A 26,165-nucleotide genomic window follows, 5' to 3' on the forward strand; every position below is an offset into this window, starting at 1 on the left:
AACGTCAGTAACAAATATTAAACATGCTCTTAGCTGGCCATTAAACTATTAGTCGTTTGACTGGTATTACGTCGAAATTTGAACTCCAAGCCCCACGGGTAATCATAGCACAACACACTGGGTAAATTATTTACGATTAGACACATTTAACTTTAAAACATTTACATCGGACATTGGATGCTAAATGAAATTATAAAAAGCAAAAAAAAAAATCATTCAATACAATTCATACAGAGAAAGATGGCAGAAGTATGCGATGCGTTATTCAAGTAAAATCAGCTTTTGAGTTTGATCGTCAAATCTGCCAAAGCATAGCTAGTATTACTCAATCATAAGTTTAAAAAAAATGAAATAGTTCCGGTAGTTATCGATTGTAGACTTTGAAAGAAATTCTTATCCGTGAGCTTTGAAACGGAGAAGGAGGCCCGTTGAAGCTCCCATATACTTGGTTCAAATAGGTAGAGCAGAGATCCCGTTTATAGTCGTTCCCAGTATGCACATTTCTCTCCTTGTAAAATAGCTGAAGTACCGATATAAGGGAATATGGAGGGACGAAAGAGATGTCTAAGTGCCTTATTTTTTGGCTTTAATTGTGCCGGCTTGTTAGCTATTAGTGATGCTGAACCCTCGGATGGAACTGGATCTGGCAGTAACAGTTACTCCCTCAGCTCAGGTAAATTTTTTTATAGTATTTCACTGCTTCGTGTGTTTTACATAAAACGGGACGATATACTATACTTAAAATACGAAAAAAACGACACTCCATTAGCCTGGTTATACAACGACCAGTCTCATTTTGTGTACAAATTTGTACCTCAATTATTTTTATGTTTTTTATTTAAAATATGATTTAGATGCGCTTTAGATTATATAGTATTCATGTGATAGCTTTTGATAAACGCCATTTGTCCAGATGGCACCACAAACCTCCTACTTTAATCCTACTTCATGCAGAGCATAGTTGAATGTTTAGCCAATCGAAACAGGACGCACTGAATCGACCATTCTTCGAGTTTGGGGCAAGATATTGAGATGTGATTCTCAACTATAGCAGTGTACGTGGAATATTTTTAATTTTTTCTCTTCTATGTGAGTTTCACATCGTTTGTCATCAGAAAACTTCTTTTTAATGCTTGTCGTGCTGTAGTTTTACCTTTCTACAATAAGCTGCTATACTTTAGGGAAGTAAAGACCAAATTCACGCAGACGATCATCTATATAGTCAAATAAAAAGAGCTGGAACACGAGTGAAGCATAAACGAAAACATTCAATTTCATTATACGTATGATATGAATCGTAGTTCATACGGCCCGTTTTGTTTATACACAGAGGTCCAAACATAACGGGCGCAAACATATCAGGCCACGTGGTCTATTCTTCCCGGGTTACTGCATGCAACTGGTGCATGTTTCACGACGTCGACTATAGTATTTCGCACAATACATAACCAAAGTTGGAAAGTTAGCGTTAATTTTTGGTGCAGGGCGTTCCGTCTGGGCTTTCCGTTATTGCTAATATTCACGTAAAGGGGGCCGTTTCAAGTTTCCAAAAGGACACTCAAGGATTCATCAAGGCATGTTGGAAACGTATCTTGATTCTTAGACTTTTGAAGTGACTGCAGCCCTTCTTATGCCGTTTACTAAGTGCTATAGCGTATGCTGTCAATGTTGAGCCTAGTGTTAGGAATATTAACTACGGTATCGCAACTCTATTTAATTGTGAAGCGATAATGTGCAAACATGAACAATCATGTATCAGAATGGTCACAAAATGATCTGTCAGGGTTCCAGTGTGACAAACACAACAAAACTATACTGCAAAACTGTACGTGGTTTTTATTAGCCTACAGGTAATTAAATCGGGCATAGAACAAACTGTCACTCAGGAATTGTCAGACATGCATGTGGTAGGTCAAAGCTCACAGATTCCCATAAAAGGTCACAGACATGTCAGCTGTTAGGAAATGGCGCGAAATGTTCTATCCTGTTAACCGTCTGTTCAGCTGGGGTAAAGGGACGGTTCACCTCATACGCTAAGTAATGCCGGTCACGGATGACCCAATTACGGATGACCAGCTACGGATAACCAAATTATGGGCCCTAAACATTGGATTAACAAAACCATATCTAAGATACCGTCCAAATGCATATACCAAATATGCCTAAAAATCATCATACGTTTCGATATCCACGACGATGCTCCTTTTAAGTCGATCTGTCTGACCATTTAATCAACCCCTGCACATCAATACCTTTGTTTCAGATTTCGAATATTCAATGCGAAATAACTCGATTTCATATCCATACAGAACGGTAACTCTAAATACATTCACTACAACTTATGTATAAACCACTGATCTTCAAAATCATTTGACTTAAACGATATAGTTGACTTCAATTTGACCCTTTTGGCAATTTATGCAAAATGTGCAGTTCGAATTATCGGCATTCACACAAGAACAACTTCATTTAACAAATTGAAAATGTTTTCAACAATTACACGACTGTCTCGACATTATATAATCGGGAATATTTACCATAAATATTCAATGGATATTAATATTTGAAACATCTTGACAAAATCGTCCTTAACTTACATATCAATTTTTCATATACTTATTTAATCGCTGGTCTTACAAATATTGCACAAACATAATTATCCATGAATACTCACTGGTAAACAATATGAACGGCTTGTTCCAGGAAAATTCACAAGAAAGAAATCTCCTTATATCACCTCTTGAAGAATGCACATATTTCACGGCTAAGACTGAACTACGATTACAAAAGTTCTGTCCCTGGTCAAAAAGCAGTAGTTTTTGCGGCTAAAATCGGCGCCAAATCTTCCCAGCGTTCTGTGGGCTATAAAACTGTGGCCGGTATATGGAGCCAACGCCGTGAATTCCAAGGCAAAATTAACGGTGCCAATTTCGGTGGCTGAAATATGGAGCCAAATTCACTAACTCTCAGTGGCTAACATTCGGATTCCATTTTGACATCACAGAAACATTCTGGGCAACTCCCTTAGCCCATTCAATAACGTTTTCTTAACCAGAATTTACAAAACACAAAAGTATGAGTGGAATGATTCCAGCAAGCCCCGAGTACTAGAAAAAATGGAGTGATGCGGTGCACTACCAGTCGAGGCTAAATTCAGTACAAACTATTAAAGGTTGTCCTCATGACAATTGCATGTAAATTAATACGCTGATTACTCAGCCTTCCTGCCTTCTCATTATCACATAGCAAATACTTTCATAACTGCCTACCTACTTGTGATAAGCAATGATTATTTATTAGTTATACATTAAGTAGCATACGAGTAGCTTTTAACATGTGTTTAAAGTCTATGATAAATTCAATTCCCTTCACTTGTTACATGGCTAATGACGAAGACCGTTATAAAGCAGATTGCCATGCATTCTGTTGCCGTCCCTGAAAATTTATGGTGGCGATTTCTTCCCCTGCCCCTCCCCATACAGGCTCTCACACGAGAAATCCCAGAGAAACCCCTGTAATATATTACTCTTCAACTTCATGAAATAATTGGTAATGTTGGTCAATCCATGTTTCTTACTTAAAAAGATAGACATATCATCGAATATGTCTTCTTGTTTCTAATGATGGTGATGTTGTACAGGTAAGTAAGAAGAGAGATAAGATTTTAGGTAATATCCTTTCCGCAAGAGAGCTAGTTGTCATATCAAACAAACTGAGATAAGGAGCCCAAGAATAATGACAATAATAATACCAAATATGTGTCATTTTGTATGGCATTGCTTACATCCTTTTCGTTTTGTCGTTTGTTTGTGATGTCATTTTCGTTTTTTCATTTGTTTGTGAAGAATGCAGTTGTTCTGATTATGTAATTCCATGAATTAAATCTCATGTTTGTAGCAATTCAAGCATTGAGTTCATATCTAGGTGGAACAATTGGATGGGAACGTATCATTTATAATGGAAAGAGCAGCCTCGTGTTTCCTCCCACCCCTCACCCTCTTCCACTCACCGTTTGCAATTTCTTACAGAAGATAAACTCTTTTCATACTTAAAATCTTCCTAGTTTTGAATGCACATATTGTGCAGTTGTTTAGTAATGCACATGCATCACTCTATACAAGCTGTGTACAACCGATGGAGTTGGGAGTGTCACTAGAAAGCAGTTTTAAACGTGTATCACATTAATAAGAGATATCACAAATTGTCTCCAAATGTAATAACGTGTATAAGTGTCCGAAATTTATATCTCAATCGACATAGCGGTCCAATATCCTTGCACTTTCCGGGGACAGATTCTTTTGCATAACCGAGTGATGCGTCTAGATCCGTGCACGTACTGTAGATGTCTCAATGGATCAGTAACTTGTATTATTGAAAACTGTCCTGCTGATCTTGGGTGTGGATTAACTGATATCGTAGTCATCCGTGAAGAATGCTGTCCACAATGTCCATACAGTAAGTACATGTGTACAATATACACTGTATAACTCTCTGTGTAATATGTGGAAGGGCAAATGGACAATTCACTAACATGTCAAAATCATGGGCCAAATATGGCTTCCGTCATGATTAACATGTGCGAGGGTGGTCTTCATGTTCACAACTTTTACGCATCTCTCAAATTTTGCGATCTCTGGACGTTGACCAAACCAAAGAAAAAACACCAGTGTCACACAAGTTGTCGGATAAGTTTCAATTCAAAGTAATAGTAGGAAACGTGTGTCTGAAACTGTTAAAGATACGTAAATATCAATACGATTAACAATATCGTTTCTTAAAGAAAGATATGTTTGGGAACTATGTCATAGCATATTGAATTTGTATTTTCATGTAACCGTACACATGAACTACTTGAACACACAATTGCTTTGGCATGGACAACAGCAATGAACTCATACCAAACTGAAGTCTCAATACGTTAATCCACTGTATTCCATTAAACTTAGGAGTCGCTCTGTCAATATCACTGATGTTCGATCATTTGCACCGAGGGAAAAGAGAATTTGTACTTACAACACCGTATCTAACTACTATTTTGTTGCTGAATGTATCGTATACCTAACTTAAAGTGGTATAATATATATATATAAATATATATATATATATATATATATATATATATATATACATACATACATATATATATATACACACACATACATATATATATACACACATATATATATATATATATATATATATATATATATATTTCATGTTCTTTTTAAGGAATTTTCGTATCTGAAGCAACTATTACTGACTTCAACAACTTCTCATTCACGGTGGGTGACACAAAACGTTTCCGGTTTGGCCTGGACATTATAGTCAACAGAAAGCAAAGTTCAAGAGTTGTCAGGGGTCAGAAACTTTGGAAACTAAGCAGTTGGTTCAGTCGAAACGAAAATGGTTCAGGACCGACATTTGCGTTTCAAGACAACATCTTTAGTGATAGGAATGCAGCAATGGAACACTCTAAGCCAAACTATCCACCAATGTACTGGACCAAATTGGGGGGAACATTGCATTTAAAAAACGCCACGTGTGATGACTACAAATACTTTTGCGTTGAATTTGGACAACAATCCCAAGCAAGGCCGCTTTATAACCTTTCTTTCACCTTTCAATCGCAAAAAGAAAGACTGATTGATTGTGTTCGTCTTGGAACGTGCAAAGGTGAGTATCCACATTTTAAATGTAACTGTGATGATTTTTTTGTAACAAAAATCTAACAGGTCCACGTTCCTTGCTTACGTACGATGCCAATAAGGGTGGGTAATCGTGTTCCCTTTTTGGTGTACTGCGTTCAAGACAAAATAAGGAACTTAAGTTAAAAAAAAGGTAAAGGATATTAGTAAAAAGATTATGCCGCATTCCAATTCTCTCTAGAAGTTGCGTTATTCATCAAATGCTTTGGTGCAGCAACACGAACATAGCACGATGGTAACAAAATTCGTTTCAAGGATGGCAAGTCTCATCACCGACTCGTGTGCCAGGATTGTTCAAAACAGCTAATCAAGTGATGAGAATGGAATCGTTGAGGTGACATCAAAATGTTGAAATGTTCACACAACTATATGAGTACTTTTCTGCAAATTGTTGAATAACTCACTTGTATTTCAACATAATGCAGAAAGTTGTCGAAATTACTATATACTTGTCAACATTAGACAATTTGACATTTTTTTTAACAACTTAATAAAGAATTACTCACTTCATGTCAATGTCTTCGCATCTCAACAATTTTCTGCGAAATGTACTTTTACTATAGCTAAATATAATTTTGCAATTCTACTTTTTTTGTTTTTAAATCGGTCAATAGATGAATTTTCATTGATCAATTAAAACATTTGTTGCAATATTATAAATACGTTAAAATGACAGGAAATATTATGATCTTTTTCTGCAATTTTGCTACAATACAACATTTTGCTGCAAATTCTTGAATGGGTGATAATCCGATACGGGCGTAATTAATCATATTTTGGAAACGTTCAGATGCCGTCAAAATATCAAGTTCTCTCTTTATGACTTTGATGCAATTCATCATTTGCTGCAAAATGTTGAAATGATGACATTCCGAAGCGAGCAAAATTAATTGGTTTGTTGCAAAATTTTATTTTCCGACATTTATCAAATGATCAAACTATTGTTTTGCTGCAATATGTTCTAACGATTATATCCCAGATGCGAGCGTAGTTAATCATTTGTTGCATATTGTTGAATTAACGAGATTTAAAGTAATCAATTATCATTTATCTACAGATTGTGAAATTTTAATTTAATTTTTGGCAAATTGTTAACATGTCTGTGAACAATTAGTCATTTTGGTGAAAAAATTGCTAAAGAATTTATCAAAATATTTTAAACAATTTTAACGGCACCTTATTTTCTGTATTACTTTATACTTAGCTTGTTCAGATATTCGTTGACTTGTAAAAGATGTATCATTATTCCTTATGAAATCAAGATTACACTGAATGTAACTATCAGCAACATACTCTTCGGGACAACGAACGATTGGAGCTTGATAAATGCACAACATGCACCTGTCGCAATAAAATAGTGACATGTGAGACTGAAATATGCGGTGCCGAATGTGAAGAAGGAAAAGACGTTACAGAGGAGTGTTGTCCTGTTTATCCTTATCGTAAGTAGAGCCTTGTCCATTAGAGCTTATTTTTCGTAACAATAAAATTGTTTCCGAATTAAATAATGATAATGACCAATGTTACAAATCGTACTATACTTCAAACAGAACCAATTCAATCTTCAATGACTAGAACATAGAACAACCCTGCAGTAAACACAACGAAACATTTAACAATAATAGATCAAGTTTCGAACAGTCTTAGGAGATGAGCAAAACAGTTCTTTAGTACAATAAACTTATTGTATTACTTTTTCAAGTTTCGGGCTTAGAATTAATGTAATTTTCTAATTTCAAAATGAATTTCATTTTTTAAAAATTAGTTACATTTTGGCATAATCTCATTCAACTTCAACACTTAAAAAATAATATTTACCATGGAAAATGAACAGTTCATTTTGGGTGATCTAACATTAAATTGTAACCAAAAACTAGTTGATCGGTATCTAATAGAAAACAGGAAGTTACATGGCCGTCTCAAAATAGGTACTTTATGGTTTCTGTATCCATTTCACAGAAAGTACAGGCAGGGTTATTATTTTTTTGTCATTATATATAGATTAAGCGTATTGATAGCAAGAAGACGGTGGAGAAAATACCTCCAATTGAAAATACTGAACTTCGGTCTCGTAGAGAGTACGGAAAGGCATTTTAAAAATGATGCACCAGTTATCACAATTGAGAGATTAAAGAGCAAGTTCCGCTTATCACACGCACGTGGAGGAAGAGAATTAGTCCAGATTTAGAGACAGTAAACCGCTTTTGAAAGATTTGGAGTATTAGAAATAACATTTATGAGATGATCTTCTGGAGCGCTGGCTACCGCAGCCTGAAATGAATATTTCCAAGCAGGAGGAACTGCAGAAAGAATACCAAAAAATGTTGTAAATGGGAGCCTTGTCAGATTAAATTTATCCCAAAACTGAGTATAAGAAATTGGAGAACCATCATTGCTGAAAAGCTCCTTGATGTACATAATCCCGACTTGACGGATCTTATTAAAATAGATTGTTGAATTATTCATTCTTATGAAATCGTTATCGAAATTTTGGGATGGAGTAACACAAGTAGCCTTATAGACCATGCAATGCAGACCTGTCTAATGAAAATATTCTTAATTTTAACAATATCGTTTACGTTAAAGTTACAATTAAACAAAAGTTCCTTCCCAAAAGGGGAAAAAAAAGAAGCATCGAAAAAGTATTCCAGTAACCCGTACTATACTTGTCAAGTAATCGTCTAACCCAAGAAGCTTTTAAGGTATTGACAAAGCAATCCACACGGATACTTTGAACCCATCTTGAACAATAGGGTTGATCATATTATCTCTACTGACCTTATCAGGAGCATTATGCCAAATAAAGTCGAAAATAATACTATGAACCTAGTTAATACAATCCTTACGAGGGTTTGGAAGAACATGGAAAAGATACACCAATTGGCTAATAGAAAAAGACAATTATGTTTCGTCTAATTAATAGGAGTCATATCTCTAATACTTCACAACAGAAGTTGATTTTTAAGTCTAGATTGTTTTTGCTGGTAGTTCAGCCGTCGTCGCCATTATGAGTGAAACTTATACCCAGAAACTTAATAGGGCCATAATTGAGAATCAGGTTCAGGTCAGAGAGATATTCGGATGGAGTAATAATAAAGGAACCTATAGCGGAAAGACCTGAGTTTTCTGGAAACTTCACCTTAAGTTCAGAGGACAGCTTGAAAATGTTTAGGGTGTTGAGTATTTCAAGAGTCGAGTCTTTGCTACCATCACGCAGAATAATAGTATCGTCGGCATACTGTAGAACGTTCAATTTATGACCATAAATACTAATACCAGTAATGTTATTGATAATAATATTACATTTAGAGAGAATACCAGCGCAGATTATGAACAGAAACGAGCTCAGAGGGTAACCTTGCCTAACACTTCCTTTTATACAAAAGGTACCGGTATAATTACAATTGTGACATACACAAGCAGTAATATTACTGTACAAGAGACTAAGAGTCTGATTGTCATGTGTATGGTTTATAAGATAACAAATATAAACCTAATATTCTCACCAATAACTTTATTCACCATAGACCCCGTTTGATTATCCCCGACACGATGCTTAATAATACCTTTCAATTTGCGAGCTAACACTTTTGCACCAATCTTATAGTCGGTATTTAGTAAAAGAGATTGGTTTGTACTCAGTTTGAAACCATGGGTCGTTGTCAGGCTTACAATGAGAGTGATCACTCCCCTAATTATGCTCCTTAGACAAATAGTGATTATGATAAAAAGTCTCCGCCCCATATCATAGCCTGACAATGAAAGCTGTGTAAACTGCGTGTAATAGTAATGCAAAAACCAGGATCATCATGTGTGGCCTGTACGTTAAAGTACGTACGTTAAAGTAGTAATATCAACAGAAATGTCAGTGCTGATACATCTACCATCTTGATCACTGCGAATCACATATGTATAGTAAAGAGAAGTTTAATGTTAACAAATTATAGCAATCTCTTTGCTAAGAGCCGTGCCATGAAAGAATGAAATTAGCCCACCCTATTCATTTCTCCAGATATGTTCAACACCTGGAGTACAATGCGTTTCTTGAACTAAGATTATATCAAAATAATGGCGGTAAAAATGTTTAAATTGCTGCCTGCGATTGCCTGATTGTCTTATTCCCCTAACATTACTAGAACAGATTTTAAGGTCGTCCATTAATACAGCAAAGAGCCAAAAAAAAAAAAAAACTAGATATCGACTATATAAACGTGGTACTGAGATCCCATTAATACTTAGAAAGAAGGGCTGTTTAATAGCTTAACGTTAGTATACAAAGCAATTGAGATGGGAAACAGAATGTTATCCAAACTTCTTCGAAAACCTTTTTTGCAATTTTAATAGTCCTCCTTTTCTGTCTGTCGTCTTTCAATCCAACTATACGAAAGTTATTTCTTATTGATACCCGCTCTTGTTTGTTTAGTAGACCGGCATGGTGATCTATTTCACTCTTTTTCGTCGAGGGTATTACATCTCAGTTCATCTCAGCTCAGTAATTGACAGTTTCAGGTCTTAAATCGCCTTGTTGAAATCATCTTGAAGGGACTATATCTCTTTAAGGAGAATCTTGCGTAGCCGATCAATACCGGATTTTACGTCCCTCGCAAAATTACCTTCCTCTGTATCAGAGTTATAGTCTTCACTCCTTGAGTGTGATAGGCTAGAGCGAAGGCTAGGTTGAGAAGCCGACTCATGAGGTGTTTTGCTCCGGAGGCTTCCTTTTGGTCTTCCAGCAGGCATTCCTTTACTCAGGAAGTACCTTAATATTAATATACACTCTCAGAAAAGGGGCTTTGCAAGACAAAGATATAATATTTAAAGCACATATATCTGCAGCCCAGTAGCATACGGTTGTGGTTAACCCAATATCCCAGTTAGGTAGTCCAAAATCACAGTTAGTTAGTCCAATAATAATAATAATAAAAACAACAATAATAATAATAATGATATGATATGATACCAGAACCTTCGTGTCACAGACCTATCAACTTTTACCACTCGGCAACAGTTATTCTACTGGTGTGAATGGATATTAAAGGCTTTCTATTACCTCTGAACGAGAGCTTATTACGCATGTTTTACGATCATTTGCTTTCTTACTTTACCAGGTTTGTACCCAGAGAGTACCAGCATCATCTACATAAGTGACCAAAATTTCACTACTGGAACGCAAACATTGAATGTAACATTTGGATTAAATATAACCGTTGATCGAAAAAAGACATCAAGATTTATTCTGGGTACAAATCTTTGGGAATTAACGGCTTGGGTAACTTCCAGAATAGATGGTGGAAAAAATCAAATCGAGGAAACAGTATTCTCAGAAGAGGACTCTTCAAAAGGTTATGACCAACGTAAAAATGACCCACCTTGGATGGCATGGGAAAGACTGCATTACGAAATAGATCTCTCCAGTGGAAGTTGCAATGATTTCCAGTATTTTTGTGTGAGATTTCGAAAAACAAAAACTCCAAGCACGACTTATGATGTTGATCTTGACGTGATAACAACAGTCTCCAGACAAACAGAGGACTGTATGGAACTCGGCTATTGTACAGAGGGTGAGCTACTTTATTGAGAGTATGTTCATGTAGTACTGAAGTTAGCCAGGTGTACTTTTTTATTTTTATAATTATATTTTTATAACGCCCTCTCACATTTCTATGTACATTTTCTGATGCTGTGAATGGATAGTAAACTCGAATAAAGAAGTAGAGAAATAATGAAACATCAACCACAAAGTGTGTTTTGTTGGTAAAAACAGGGAAACCCTAGCAGTAGCGAATTTGATGTATTTAGAAAACAACACTAAAGACGATGGGCTTGGTAATGAGCGGCCATATTGTGTGTATGTAAGTGTGTGTGTGCACTAAGTCCATGTCATTGCCCATTACGAGAAAGCACGTGAACTGAAAAATTGCATACATCCATCCATAATACTCAATTAGCAACATGAACACATGTAAAAGAAATATTATTAAGTCCGGTGGTCAAATCACATAAACAAATGACAATGTGCAACTGTCAACGTAGATACGTAGATACTGGAACCGTAAGCAGTATAATGTTATAGGGGTACAATACACACACTATGCAATAACTACATAATGGACCAGAAGTGGCCTAGCTGGAAAAGTTTGAGGTAAGAGTGACGCAGGCAGGTGCCGTAGTATTTTTTGAACCTTTCTATCCACTCTATCCTTAATATATAGAATTGGATGAATATTCACAATGTCATCTGCATATAGATCAACACGTTAAGGAAAGCAGATTTCGACACAGATTACTGTTCCCTCACCCACTTGGATATCTGCGAAGGTCTACAATTAGAGACGTGGCAATGCTACCAAGTAAAATAGTTCAAATTCACAGTATTTATTCTGTAAGACTGTTTTAGAGAAATGATACATGCATAAGAAATGAAGAAGCAATGATCCTTGAAAGGCATATCGAGATCTGTAAGAATTCCCGACTGGCTGTCCTTTTGCTAAGCCAATAATCAACCAAGTGCGCTAATACTGCTAATTTGACAGACCGATCTTTCATGTCGGTCCTAATGTGCGAGATCTGTACTGTCGTTGGTCTCTGGATTACAGTGACGCGATCGTGTGAAGTCATGTACTCACAAGCTGCGAACATGCCAAATGAACTTATATACTGGGTGATCAACTAGCTCTACTTGACCTAAAATTTTGAAGTTCACAAATATGTTCCGAAATAACTCTTCTTCCTCGTTTTTTACGAACGAACATTGTAGATACAGGTGGTCAACTCACGGTAGCGTTCGTTATAATCTTCACTTATAGATTGCAACTTGTCGAGTTTCGCGTAACACGATAGGACAGATATCGCAGCACCCTCTGCTCATTAAAGAGCGTGGTTGGGGAGCCACGTTGGCCTAAATTCTTGCGCATCCCATTGTAGGTCATTCTATGATTTTCATATGTTTTAAGATTGCCATATGTTCATCATTTAATTTAAGAAACGCACAAAACGAGTTGTAACGTGACTATATTATGACATGATATGATGACATGATATGATGTCATCGTTATGTTGGGATTTGCTACAGAACGGTATTCATTTGATTTCGCCACGTACGTACGCCAGCCGGCGTTGCATGTACAATTCGTCTGAGATTTCTGGAAATGTTTCTTTGTCGTCCATGGTAACCTGCTAGTAGTGTGCTTGATTTGAAACAACTCGCTTCCTCATAATATTGATGCGAAATTAAATGAATACCGTTCTGAAACATTTCATCCTTTTATTGGCGCATTCCCAAGAAAACGTTGACATCATATCATCTAGTCGCGTTACAACTCGTTTTGTCCGTTTCTTAAATTAAATGATGAACATGTTACGACTTGTTTTACGCATAACTTAAATAAACGATGACAACATCGATGACGATCCCGGAAAACGAAGGCTCCTGAAACGGCTCCCGAGAAACGGCCCGAAACGGGTGCCTGCGGCTCCCTGGGAGGGGGGGGGGGTGAAGTAGCACGATATTTACTACTCACAGGTTATGTTTATAATCTCTTTTAACACATGCCAACAATTTCCAGTTTACTGAGTACCATTATATATTATTCATAGGTTCAGTTGCAGTTGCACCAAACAGTCTCCTCCAGGTTGTCTGTCTTACAGTCATTCTGGTCTTACTGTTGAGTCTGATTCTCTTTTTTCTCGTTAAAAGAAGGAGACTTTACCAGACTGTTCGTATCCAGTTGGGTAAGCTCTTTCCACTTCTGTCTTCTTCATTCTTAGTCATTATTAACTTGCAAAAAATCTTCATATAGGTGGAGAGATTAATTGTTCTTCCGTAATCATGAAGTAAAATTTAAAGACTTATTTCCGTGCCACTCGTGTTCCGTGTTCTCGCAGAAGACACCTTTCCGTGCCCTTGTAGAAGAATTGGTTCTATGACCTGTAAAACAAAAACTATTTGTGAATTCGTTCCATCTATTAGTTAATTTTGCGTGCCCGTAAAAACACTTGTTGCTGCATCCATTTTGAAAGACTTCCGTGAATGACTATGGATAAGAACGATAGAGCCGCTTGAACAATCACTCCTTATTCAACAGTATGCCATGTGTATCGTTTGTTCCGTAACAATTATTTTAGGAAGACTATAATATTTACAGAGAACACCAGGGATGTGGAACCTCTGCTAAAATCCAAGGAGATAAACCTCTGTCAAGTCACCCTGAAAGAAGAACTCGGAAAAGGTGAATTCGGTGTTGTGTATAAAGGCGTTATCACTGGACTCGATGGTTATCCTGACAATATGGCTGTCGCTGTAAAAACCACAAAAGGTATTTTGCATTTCCCGTATAACGTATATTTAGTAGTTCTGAAACAGAGATAGATTAGAACAGAGATTTTCAGCAGCTTGTTATGTTCTTTTATATTGCGATGTTGTTAGTTTCACACATTATTACACAGCTACAGAGGCTTCATAATCATTCAGTAATTTGATTTTCCGCCCAAGAAAAAGGATGTCTTAACAGACGTAAGCAAATAAATAGCTATCATTTTCAAAGAAAAGAAATAAATACTTGCGGACTTGTGTGGATTCAGTCTCCAGTGCGAGACATATCAAAGACAAGAGTTCGAGTCCTCGTGTTCGATGCCGTACTACTGCTCTTATATGAGTTTTGAGGTAGCCAAGAAATCAGTGGCCACTGCGTCACCCATGAAGGGGGGAGGGGGGGGGTGCACGGTGACAATAACTGAACAAGTAACCACCCATCTCGCTGGAGACGCCCGTCGGGACCCTGTGTAGTCTGTAGGGCCTGGAGTGCATGCCATATTCAGGAGTTTAGAAGTACTTGGTATTCGTAATCTCTCACTTAAGCCCAAACCATGGTTGGGATTGTGTGAATGTTGAATCTCCTTTGAGGACGAAATTCTATAACTGCTGTAATTGCCCTGTTGTTTCCTGCTAGGCCACTGTTATTGTTAATGACTAAAGGGTTTAGATCACTGAATACCCACTGAATACTCTGAGAAGTATAACCATTACACGGATTCAGATCGTGCTGTTCGTCTAAAACATTCTCTGCTCTGACAAATTTGTTGATAATTTGACCAAATTAGTTTTCTATTTATGAATTAACATTACATTATTTCTCGGAGGAAATTATTCTCCAACTGATATCCTGGAAATTCACAGGCTTTATTCATATGGGATTGCTGATCATATAAATAGCTTTTTACTTTGCTTCCGTCTCAATATATCCCTTTGGGATACACTTTGATTTAGAACTATGTCGAACTAAGTTTGAAAGAATGGAAAGAATAATCCCTGTATTTTGCATTTCATGTCCAAAGATGTTGTAATTGTATTTATAGTACTTTTTTTACACTTCTTCTCAGTCGGCGCTTTGGCCGAGGCAAATGAAGACCTCTTAGATGAAATGAAGTTACTCTCCTCACTTGGAGAACACAGAAATATCATGTCCCTTGTTGCCTGCTGTTCAAGGAGAGAACCTTTTTACCTGATCACTGAATATATGCAATTTGGAGATTTACTCAACTTCTTGAGGAGGTGCCGAGAGGTAAAAACTATGCCACTTGTTACTCTTCCTACCACACAAAAGACATTTTATGGGAATGCAATGATATGGCATTATGAATTACGCATCTAGAGCTGTAATGCAGGCCCGTAGCCAGGATTTTTTACACGGAGGGGCACCATAGTATCAAGGGGGGGGGGCACAAATAATTTTATGAGAAAATAAATATAACACATTATTGTGTTCGAGAACGAGTCGCATATAATATCATGCAGTTAGAGATACACATGCAACGATTGCTCTTGTATTTATATCACCAAACATCATTGCATGGAAAAACTGATGAGAATATTGTACTACTGTACTTTTTATTGTACTGTCACAAGCCTGGCCAAAAATAAATCGTTGACACTTCCTAAAGTAAATTTTTATCTCGGAAAAAAATGCGTATAGTCAAAAAAGACATGCAATGCATGCATATGAGATGCAAAATGCATTCTGACAATCGGATTCAGCATTAAATAAAAGAGCAAATCGCTATTTTTTAATATTTTTTTTGCTTGACCCCAACGGACCTTTTCTATAGTGAGTGCCTCATGAAACATTTCTGTAGGACCAACGATTTTATATATAAATGAGAGTAATACACAATTTTAAGAGGTCCGATGCATACTTAGTTTCTTTCGATATAAATTATGATATAAGCAGTGGCGTAGGAAAGGGGGGCAGGGGGAAATTCCCCCTACCCTGGCGGATTTTTTTTAAATCGGGGGTAAAATTTACCAAATTTGGCCCATTTTTCTTGAAAATTCGGAGAAAAATCAGAAAATCTGGATGTCTTGTCCCCTGTGGGAAAAAAGTTCGAAGAACATTCGGAAAATTGCGGTGAAAAGTTGGAAATTTTGAGAATTTTGCCCCTCTGGAAAAAAGTCTAGCTACGCCATAGGATATAAGTACTGGTCTTCAGCCCCTTCTCTTTTAAAAATCCTTGAATTTCATTGCCATTTTAACATTTTTTATATAATAAAATGAATATAATTACCCAATCTTCCTGACATGACACTAGCTCCGTCATATGATTGGCTAATAATCTTTTCAGGTTACAGTCCTGCCTTTTCAATCACGTCAATTATAGCATTTGCCGTACTTTCTGCTGTGAGCAACAAACGTTGCTTAAACTTTCCCCCGAGTAAGAAATCGTCCGGCTTTTGCAATTCCCACACAGTTTCGTTATTTCCCCGAAATGCCATTTCATTCATGGCAAGAAATTTAATTACATCAAAGATACTGCAAAGATAGTACCTATTTTTCTCCAGTTGTCCGTCACACAGTTGCTGATGAACCCCACTTCCCTGATGACTTCGGATATCTCTTTCTCTCTACAAGTTCATAGCCTGAATGTGAGTCTCTGACCCATTGTGCTTAACGCAACTCTCCCCTTCTCCATTGCAGATTTCAACTGATTAAATCCTTGTATGGTGAATATTCTGTCTTTTAATGATCTATATTGGGGCAAAGGCATACAGGCATAACAAAAAACCCGGTCCGTTGAGATTGAATACTCTATCCATGGGTATATATCATACCACCCCTTATTGAATGATCTGTGCCTTGCCCCAAATTTTGTAGGCGGATATGACGTAGAATTTTGGTCTCTCTTGCAAACCTTTGCCCAGATCTTATGGGCATCCTGAGGAAGAAGTAGGGGCTGAAGACTTTCCCCTGACAAGGAAGCGATCCATATTGTAGGTAGTTAGGCAAAGCTCCAACTAAAACAACTTTACAACAATGCGTCCAGAGTGTATGATCACTGTGCAACTTTTCGATTGTATTGTGAAGGGGTATAGAAACGCGCGTGTGAAGGGGTGTAGAAACGCGCGTGTGAAGGGGCGTATTATTTGTATGCATTACATGTATTACAGTAGAATGAAGAACCTGGTGAAAATTACAGTAGCCTATACAGCCACTATACTATACACCCACTATACTATAGTGGGTGGGAACCGGCGGGTGGGGATCAGGGCGGGTGGAAAGGGAGGCTGCAAACTATACTCTTCGAAATTAAATTCTTCAAACTAAACAACAAATTGCAATTCATGTAAACAACACAATTTTAACAATTTTATTCGTTTAATTTCATGCAAATGTTTTTCTTACCATCTTTTTTACAAGGGGGGCGGGCACGGACCCTTGCGCGGGGGGGGGGGGGGCACGGCCCCCGTGCCCCAAGCTGGCTACGGGCCTGGCGCCTGTAAGCTGTATGCGATAGTATGGAACTGCTCTGTAACGTATACATATGTATGCGATTTTATCTGATAATTTAAAGAACCAATCTTAATTGGCTAAAAGTAAACCATTGATAACGTGAAAAATATATATGAGTTCATTAATTTTATACTTTGTGTACCGTTGACGGTATATATTCCCTATTAAAATTTTGCGGTTGCCAGGTGCGGATGCAATTGGGGTGTGATGGTGTTCACCCAACCCAACCCTTCCAACCCCCCTCCCCATCCCTCCGTTCAACCCAAACATAATAGGGTCATTCCGTGTCAAATCACAGATGGCTGTTGCTGCACCCTCTCCAAATATTCCCATTCTCTGAAAATTTCAGTTGGATTTCTTTACAATTTATCACACTTTGAAATTCCGTAATTTGTCGCCACAGTGGCATTTTGGCATTTTCTTGACTTTTGAGGCCTCAAAAGTCAAGTAAATGTCAAAATGCCAAGGTGGCGACAAATTGCGGAATTTCAAAGTATGAGAAATCGGCCAATTGTGAAGCAATGCAACTGAAATTTTCAGAGTATGCTAATTTTATGGTGTTCCAACCATACAATAAATTTGGGACTTTGAAAGATGTCGAACTACAACATACTCCAAAATTTGGTGATTTGATATGGAGTGACCCAATATTAACGGTGGGCGACAAGCAAAATCGTGTGTGTCGACCTAATTGCAGATTTAATTTAGCCTAAAAGGAATCCTTCACACTCGTAGGTCACGTGGAAATCGGCATCAACGACCACACGGCCACACACCCTCTTTTTTAAATCCTGGATCCGCCCCCTGATTACAAGCTTGAGATATGCAATTGCTAGAAATACGCTGTGTTTATAAAGGTACGAATGTTACTACTATACTACTATCTTCACTGCACCTTATTCTTTCACCAGGAAGGCAGTTCAGCCATCGATCCGATATACTCATTAGGGGAAGTAAAACAGATCATTGTGGCTCGCGATATCACAAATGGAATGGTGAGCTTTCAAACATCCTTGATGTTATAGTAGGCCTAACCATATAACATTGAATGTTAGGATGTGATGTCTGCGTCACAATCAGCATTGGTTATTATATACATTGGTGATTCTCGGCATAGCTAGAAATGAGCCTGTAAGTTCCTAAGTGTATAGATGGTCCAATATAATCATTTCAAGGGTTAAAGTTAATATATTCAGTCCCAGCCAGAAGCACACTTCGGTCTTTTATTCCCGTTGACTACATATGTCGTCTACAATTGGTTAGACTTCAAAAGTCTTCAACTTTGCAAATCTTTTCTTTGTCAGTGGCGTAGCTAGGGTTTCAGTGTCCCTGTTTGAGAGGAGAGAGTACCGAGATCTGAAGCCGTGAACGTTCCAGGAACTGTATAGGCTGACTTTGTAAGATCCATAAATCAAATACAACATATATTTTAAAAATTACTTATATTTTTTATCGAAAGGCCTACATGGAAAATGCAAAATGTTATCATGGAGACCTTGCAGCTCGAAATGTGCTGGTCGGTGATGGTTTAAAAGTTAAAATATCTGACTTTGGCATGTCCGATGACATCTACACGAGAGGATATAAGAGGCAGGAAACTGCAGACAAGAAAATACCTGTTAAATGGTGTAGCCTAGAAACTATTTTCAGTGGGATATGTTCTTCGAAAAGCGATGTGTAAGTATCGCAGTGTATACCTTTCGCTTGATTACTTCGCAGTTTAGTTTATTGCTCCGGTCTAAGAAATCGTTTGGGTAGTATATGTATTGGTGGTTTATATATTAAAGATCCAGGAAAATTTACAATAAATCATGACGTAAAATTAATTTCACACAACAATTGTTTTTGCCCCTAGTGTACACGATAATCTGAACATTTGGTATTTTGGTAAAGTTAATAAAAGACACAAACACAACAAACGTCATTGTTTTACTTATGTGAGAGAGATCTTTGTAAAGAACAGCTTTCCCCAAACAGCTGACAAAAATCTTGTTTCGTTAGGGAGATATCACAGAGGAGTTGTAATTTAGTCAATTTGAGATGACGTCATAGTACCACTAGAAACTGAAACCTGTTACTTTCTCTCTTTGTTTCTTTTCATGTTTTTTTCAAGCTAAATCTGAACATAATTGACATTTAAACCCCTGCCATTATCTGTTAATCTGATCTTTCTTTCTTTAATGGGCTGGTCGATCATCTCTATATCTATCCCTCTCTTATTTCTCTTTCCCATATCTCTCCCACTCTTTCAGTTTATTTCTCCCCTATATCTTTCTCGTCTATAATCTATCAATATCTTTGTTGAATTGAATTTTTTGTTTTTTTGTTTTTAAGGACACTAGCCAGTTGGCAATACTTCTGTTTGAAGTGTTCGTCATATTATGCTATTTTCTATACTGTACTGTGTGTTATGTTTTCTTCTGTACAATAATATGAGAAATAAATTTGAAGTGAATTTTTCTTTACTCTTTGAATTGTATATGTATATTACAGAAATCATATCATTCAATATGTTGATTTGATTGGCAGCTTTAATCTTTACAAATGTATTGCTTCAGTTATTTTCTACGTCTTTTCTGTAAAATTTGATCAAGAGGAAAATATTGGGTCTTGTGCTTTACATACAACAGAGGGAGTGACATCATTATTTTCGATGAATAATGTACTATAGGGTGCAAAAAAATAGGTATTCTTGAATAAAAAGAAATTGTTGTTGAATCTTCTGTATAGGTGTGGTTAATAAGATACTGTTTCATGAACGCAACTTGACGTTCAATCTGGCGAAAGAAATATAAGAACGACGTGCAAGTATTCTGTCTCATTTTAATTCTTAGGTGGTCATTCGGCGTTGTATTACATGAAATATTTACATTGGGTGGATCGCCATATCCTGGCATGGCACTGCGATTTCTGGTGAATAAGTTACGAGAAGGCTATCGTATGGAGAAAGCGGAGCATTGTCCAGATGACATGTGAGTATAGTTCTGTGTGATCTGAAGAAGTTCCCAATCAACACATATGCAGACATTCGAAACTTCCAAACAGGAGATTCCTTCAATGTTCGGAGCCATTGTCAGTCTGCAAAGTTATCTAAATATCTATCTATATATATATATATATATATGTTATTAAGGAAAACCAGAGAAATAAGATATGACTCATAATTGACAAATAAGGAGTAAGTTTTAGAAAATATATTGGAATTTTCGGTCCCCCTGGGACCTTCGTCAGCAATACTTGGCAGTCGAATGAAAAGTACAAAATATAAAACAATGAAAGTATGACGCTAGATAAGTGTAAGTTTCAATGATGGAATTAAAACCAAATAAACCATGACTATACAGGAAGCGGATTAAGGAGCAAAGAACGGATTACATATGCTTGTAGAACTGATAGTTGTTAAGAGGTCATAAGTCTTTGTTGAGGCCGGTGATGTGAGACTTAATACGAAAGATCCAATCGATTTCTTTACGTTTACGTTCAGTAGTTGATTTGAAGTTCGAGGCAATTAAAATACATTTTAGGTTTTTTAGAGAAGGACTATGAAGATTAAAATGTTCGGAAACTGGGAATCCTGCAAAATTATCACGAATAGATTTTTTGTGATTTTTAACCGGGAGACTGTTTGACTGAAATAGTTACTTGTATTGTTATTATGAAAAGAAACTACTTAATACAAGATTTACAATAAACACGATATTTGGTGGGGGATATCGACCTGATTGTTGATTTGCTTACTGTTTTTAGCTATCAGTTGATGCTCAGATGTTGGCAAGAGGACCCAGCGGACAGACCAAAATTCGTCGACCTTTCTGAAGAACTTGGGGAATTGTTGGCCAAAAGATGTGATTACATTCAGTTTTCAGTGGATGACGAGATGGCTGTAAGTTTTCTTAAGTTTGTTGCAACATTTGTGCATCTCTATAGTTTCACGAAAAGGGACATTCCTTGATTTTTTTAAGTGATTGATTTATTTGTTACAAAATTGTTTGCTTTTCCCGAATCTCACTGAGACTTTACTGACCTTACCATCCCTTGTCAAGTCTCCTCTGGATTTACTTTTACAATATTAATGTTACTATTACAATGTACGTTTAATAATTTTTTGTTGCAAAGAAACCTGTTGGAGAAAACTCACATGGACGGATGTTAACTTCCGGAAGCACCAATCCTCAGCTAAGACAGCCTCAGGATCTACATCCCATCGATGAGGATGGAGGAGAAGTGGATGTAACTGAACTGCTAGCTGTTCTTCAAGAAGACGAAGAGGGACGTTCTCTTCAATCCAGAGGAGAAAAAACAGATGAGAGTATGGGACAGATTTGAAATTGTTTAAGTTTTTAATTTCTTTTTTCGACCTTCAGAGGCAGGTGGTGGTAATTATACACATATGTAAGAGTATAAAAGATTTATGAATTTATGTATGTATGGGTGTGTGTATGTATGTTATATATATATATATATATATATATAATTATATATATATATATAAATATATCGATATATATATATATATATATATATATATATATATATATATATATATATACAGGTGCGTATCCAGGGGGTGGTGTTGGGGGCGCGCGCCACCCGGGTAAGAAAAAGAGAAGAGAAAAAAAGAGAAGAAAAAAGAGGGGAAAAAGAGGGGAAAAAAGAGGAGGAGGAGAGGAAGGAAGGGAAAAGAAAAAGAAGAAAGAGAGAAAAAGGAGAAAAAGAGGGAGTAAAAGCAAAACGCGAAGACACCGGGAAGAGAAAGAAGAACAGTGACATCATTACAGCGCTGAAGGGTAGCCAGTGACGGATCAATGATTTCGTAAAAGTGTGACTCACCCTACCCCTTACACCGACAACTCCATTTTTTGACGTTTCCATTTTCCTCTCTCACTAATGATCTATATATATACTATATATGGTCTATCATAACGCGTGTGTAGAATTGTGCTATGAAACCAACTGTGGCTGGTCTCGAACTCGACCGTGTCGTCGGGGAACATGACGCATTTTGGGATGGGGGCGACCGCCCGCCCCCCCCCATTCAGCATTTTTTTTAAATGATATCGCTAAGTAATTTCAAAATAGAAAGTGCTTAGAGGCAACTTACAAGGCCTGGGAAGTGTCATTTCCAGCGATCTGGGAGACATTTTCGGCCAAAATTTGCTTGTACGCTTCGCGCCAACCTATGGTGGCGCTACGCTTAGATAATTTGCCTACAGGCTTCGCCCCTCCCTTGGCAAATTCCTCGCTACGCGCCTGTTCGAATTTGTAACGCAAACAGCAGATATAACATCATATCAGTGAGCATGAAAATGGCGTTCCAGGATGAAACGCCTCAAAACTGTCCGACTTGCCTGAAAAAATAACGAAAAATTTCAACGTGTTCATGTCAATATCATATAAGCAAGCATCGGTTATTACATCGCATGCCATCATGTACCGTACGGTCCGTTCAAATTGCGCAGTATACCGCGGGATGCTAATGTAAACAACGACATGTCTCATGTAGATGTATAAAAAGTATGGAGGTCCAATTATGTCAAAACTCTCTTTTACATTAGTAATGGCGAATTAGGGCCTGCACCCCCGCCGCGCAGTGGCGGAGCGTCCATATGGTCAGGGGGCGGATGCCCCCCTGACGGACTCAAATGGACTGCTGGCGCCTTTTTCAGCTCTTTACCACTTTTTACTTATTCTAGATTATTGACTTTTTTATTGCGCTCTCATCTACTTATTGACATTTGTCACATTTTGTTGGTGTCATTTGGCGATGACACCTTATTCTTCGTTTATCTGCAAATTAGCCAGGCCCGGAAAGGGTCATTTCCGGCGATCTAGGAAGTATCTTTACTCAAAAATTTTCTGTACGCTACGCGCCAACCAGTGGTGGCGCTCCGCTTAGATAGTGTCGAAAGCGCCCCTTCAGACCATTCTCGCCACTCCTGACCAATACCCCTAGCTCCGCCACTGCCGCTGCGCCTCCAACGCCTATGTGTGTAGTGTTCGCTTTCGGAAATATCTGCTATTTTTTCATTTCCTTCAACCGAGTTTTATAATAGCCGTTATAACAGGTTTTAATATTTGTACACCAATAAATTAACTGTGTCTGAATTTTCGAAAATTTCTGACCAACATTCTACATCACACTTCCCTCTACTCGTGCAATTTTGACCGGTCTGTTAGGGGTTGAAGGAAGTTTTTTCTATATTGGTTGTCCATAGATGAAATTTTGCACAACATTATGGGTATGTTTTGAAGTGAGTTTATTCACGAGAAATGTGAATTTTCAAATTCTGATCAAATATGGGGCTTAAAACCTTGAAAAGTGGGGCTGACGGGTATTGTGGGCCGGGACGTAGAATCACCTACAAAAGCAAAGACCCACAGGAGATGCGATCAGGTCGAACATGATGTGTGCCGGGTTGACAATCTTCAAAAAGGTTATGGATGGAAAAAAAAAACTATTAGGAAATACTTGGTTCTCAGGCAAAGAGTGTACATCTGGTTGGTCATTTCAAGCCCGAGAAGTGCCGTTTCCGGTGATCTGGGGGGTTTCAAAACAAGAAATTTTCTTGTACGCTGCGCGCCAACCGATGGTGGCGCTCCGCTTTGATAGTAATTCGCGCCCCCCGGGTTTGAAAATCCTGGATACGCGCCTGATATATATATATATATATATATATATATATATATAAATATATATATCACTATTATAATTTGCGTAGTAGAGGGCTTCGACGGGTTCTATCCTATGAAGAAACATGATGGACAAAGTGCTCATCTCGCTTCATTCTGGCGGCGGAGGAGGAGGGGTCTTGCCCGAGTATTGTTTGCTCTCCCATCGGCCAGTCGCTTAGTTCCGGATAACTTACTGGTGCCTTGTCAGTAGAACTGGCGCTACACGAATTCTCAACGCTTGGGTTGTCGATCAAAATCTTGCTCTTCGTAAGTGATGAACAGTTCTTTAGAATGTAACGCCAATTTCTTCTGTACGTGATTCCGTTCTCTTTTTCAACCCTGAAAACGAACAGGGTTCTAACAATTCCAACAATATCTGCTTCTTTCATTTGTCTGAGACCCCAGATGGAGAACACTTTAACTTTCCCAACCATACCATTAACGACATGTCCCTACAAGGGGATTGAATCCTTAGGTAGCCGTCCTGACCTAATACGAATATTCTCTGCGTGTTTTTGTCCCTTCTGTTACTGTTACTTGTCATTTAGCCTTTGAAGAGGATCGAAACGTCAGGCCAACTTACTTCTACACATTCTTTCATTTGTGGTGTGTTGCATTATAATAACGTGTTATAATAGCCATTACAGCGCACGATTGGGAAGAGTTCTGTTTAACATATGTTGTTGTATATATTTCAATAAAATTCGAACGCCAATTCCTTAGTGTTGCTTCAAATTCGTTTATTGAACATGTCGGACAATTATGGGTCCAGCGACAGAATCATGCCGTAGGGAGGGCGAGTAACTAAATTGCCTGACGGCCGGTTGACTGATATCAGGTCCCATACACAGACTGACATCTGGCCCCCATTCACAGATGTGACCCAGTGCAGATGGCTTGAGGTCAGATGAGGGTTCATACATCATGTTTCAAGTTATACCCCTGTTACGCTGTAGGACTTGTGATAAAACTCAAACTTAAGTACACAACCATGCTTATCCTACACACCATACGACGTTTGGGATAGCTTTCAGTACGTAAACTGATCGGATCAGGCATGGTTGACTTAGTGTGTTTTTAAGGAAAAAAATACCTGGATTTCACAATTCATTTATAACGAAAAAGGAGGTTGAGTGGACCGGGCAGGGTTGACTTCTTGTTTTTACAAGCAAAGTGTCACACAAACATAAACACACATATGCTGTGTTGATTGCCTAGAATCCTTTCGACTTTGTCAGGGAATAAAAAACAGTAAATGTACACACCATGAGTTGCTTCTCTGAGGATCTTGCAAACGGTGTAACCCCCATTCTTATGTTAGGGAACTTTACAGCGTACCGCTCTCTTCCATCCTTACACTTTGAATGAGCCCTGCTTGCATTTTCATTGTAATGAAGAGCAGCAAGGTGTAATCTGAAATCCAACAAGCTGCCAATATTGGTAATTATGTCAACAGTTTTCTCACATGCTTCTGTGCCTAAGTAAAAAAGGTATAAATGTAAGGTAAGGAGAGCCGAGTGCAACCTGATTCTTTGCCTTTGGTACAGGATTAGCATATTTTCAGGATGCATTCTGCACACACATGACAAAACAGGACTAACTTTCAGACTATCCAAAATACCTTATTTTTGTTACTTTTTTGAGAAGTCTCAGAATTTGCCCTGTCTGCAAAATAGGGAACTAATTTTCAAGGTTTTACCACAGTGGCTGGGAATCCTGCCTAGACAAATGTGAAATCATAACATCCCAACAGGCTGTGTTCAAAATATTGTCTGATTTGTTGGTTTTAAACTTCAATTTGTGCTCACATAAAATGACCTTTCACCACAACAATAAACAATGGGACCATGCACTCACTATATATGCATCATTCATTAATCAAGTATGAAAGAACCTGACCTCGCATCATTCAGTCATTATGTTTACAGTCAGTGTTACACATGCACACATGGGTGAATGCATAGCAAGGAATCCAGAAGAGAAAAAAAAAAAATTTCACTCTGAA

The 26,165-nt window shown here is 37.7% G+C and overlaps 1 protein-coding gene across 1 annotated transcript; it reads left to right on the forward strand.

Moving 5' to 3' along the window:
• Positions 1 to 528: 528 nt before the first annotated feature.
• LOC139962627 (uncharacterized) lies at positions 529 to 21,891 on the forward strand. Its single transcript, XM_071962782.1, has 13 exons — positions 529 to 673; positions 4,261 to 4,455; positions 5,230 to 5,673; positions 6,968 to 7,147; positions 10,814 to 11,266; positions 13,302 to 13,436; positions 13,850 to 14,020; positions 15,084 to 15,265; positions 18,400 to 18,483; positions 18,948 to 19,165; positions 20,323 to 20,460; positions 21,236 to 21,371; positions 21,605 to 21,891. Exons 1-13 carry the CDS (start codon positions 544 to 546, stop codon positions 21,812 to 21,814), a joined length of 2,676 nt encoding a protein of 891 aa, XP_071818883.1. The 5' UTR covers positions 529 to 543; the 3' UTR covers positions 21,815 to 21,891.
• Positions 21,892 to 26,165: the final 4,274 nt, after the last annotated feature.

The sequence above is a fragment of the Apostichopus japonicus genome, chromosome 21 (assembly GCF_037975245.1).
Source record: "Apostichopus japonicus isolate 1M-3 chromosome 21, ASM3797524v1, whole genome shotgun sequence".
NCBI lineage: Eukaryota > Metazoa > Echinodermata > Holothuroidea > Aspidochirotida > Stichopodidae > Apostichopus > Apostichopus japonicus.

Excerpts from the sequence above, each read along its gene's own strand:
- LOC139962627 (XM_071962782.1), top strand. The coding sequence starts at position 544 with ATGGAGGGACGAAAGAGATGTCTAAGTGCCTTATTTTTTGGCTTTAAT. Across the intron at positions 13,437-13,849 it reads GACTGTTCGTATCCAGTTGG|AGAACACCAGGGATGTGGAA; the intron begins GTAAGCTCTTTC and ends TAATATTTACAG. Across the intron at positions 21,372-21,604 it reads CAGTGGATGACGAGATGGCT|AAACCTGTTGGAGAAAACTC; the intron begins GTAAGTTTTCTT and ends TTTGTTGCAAAG.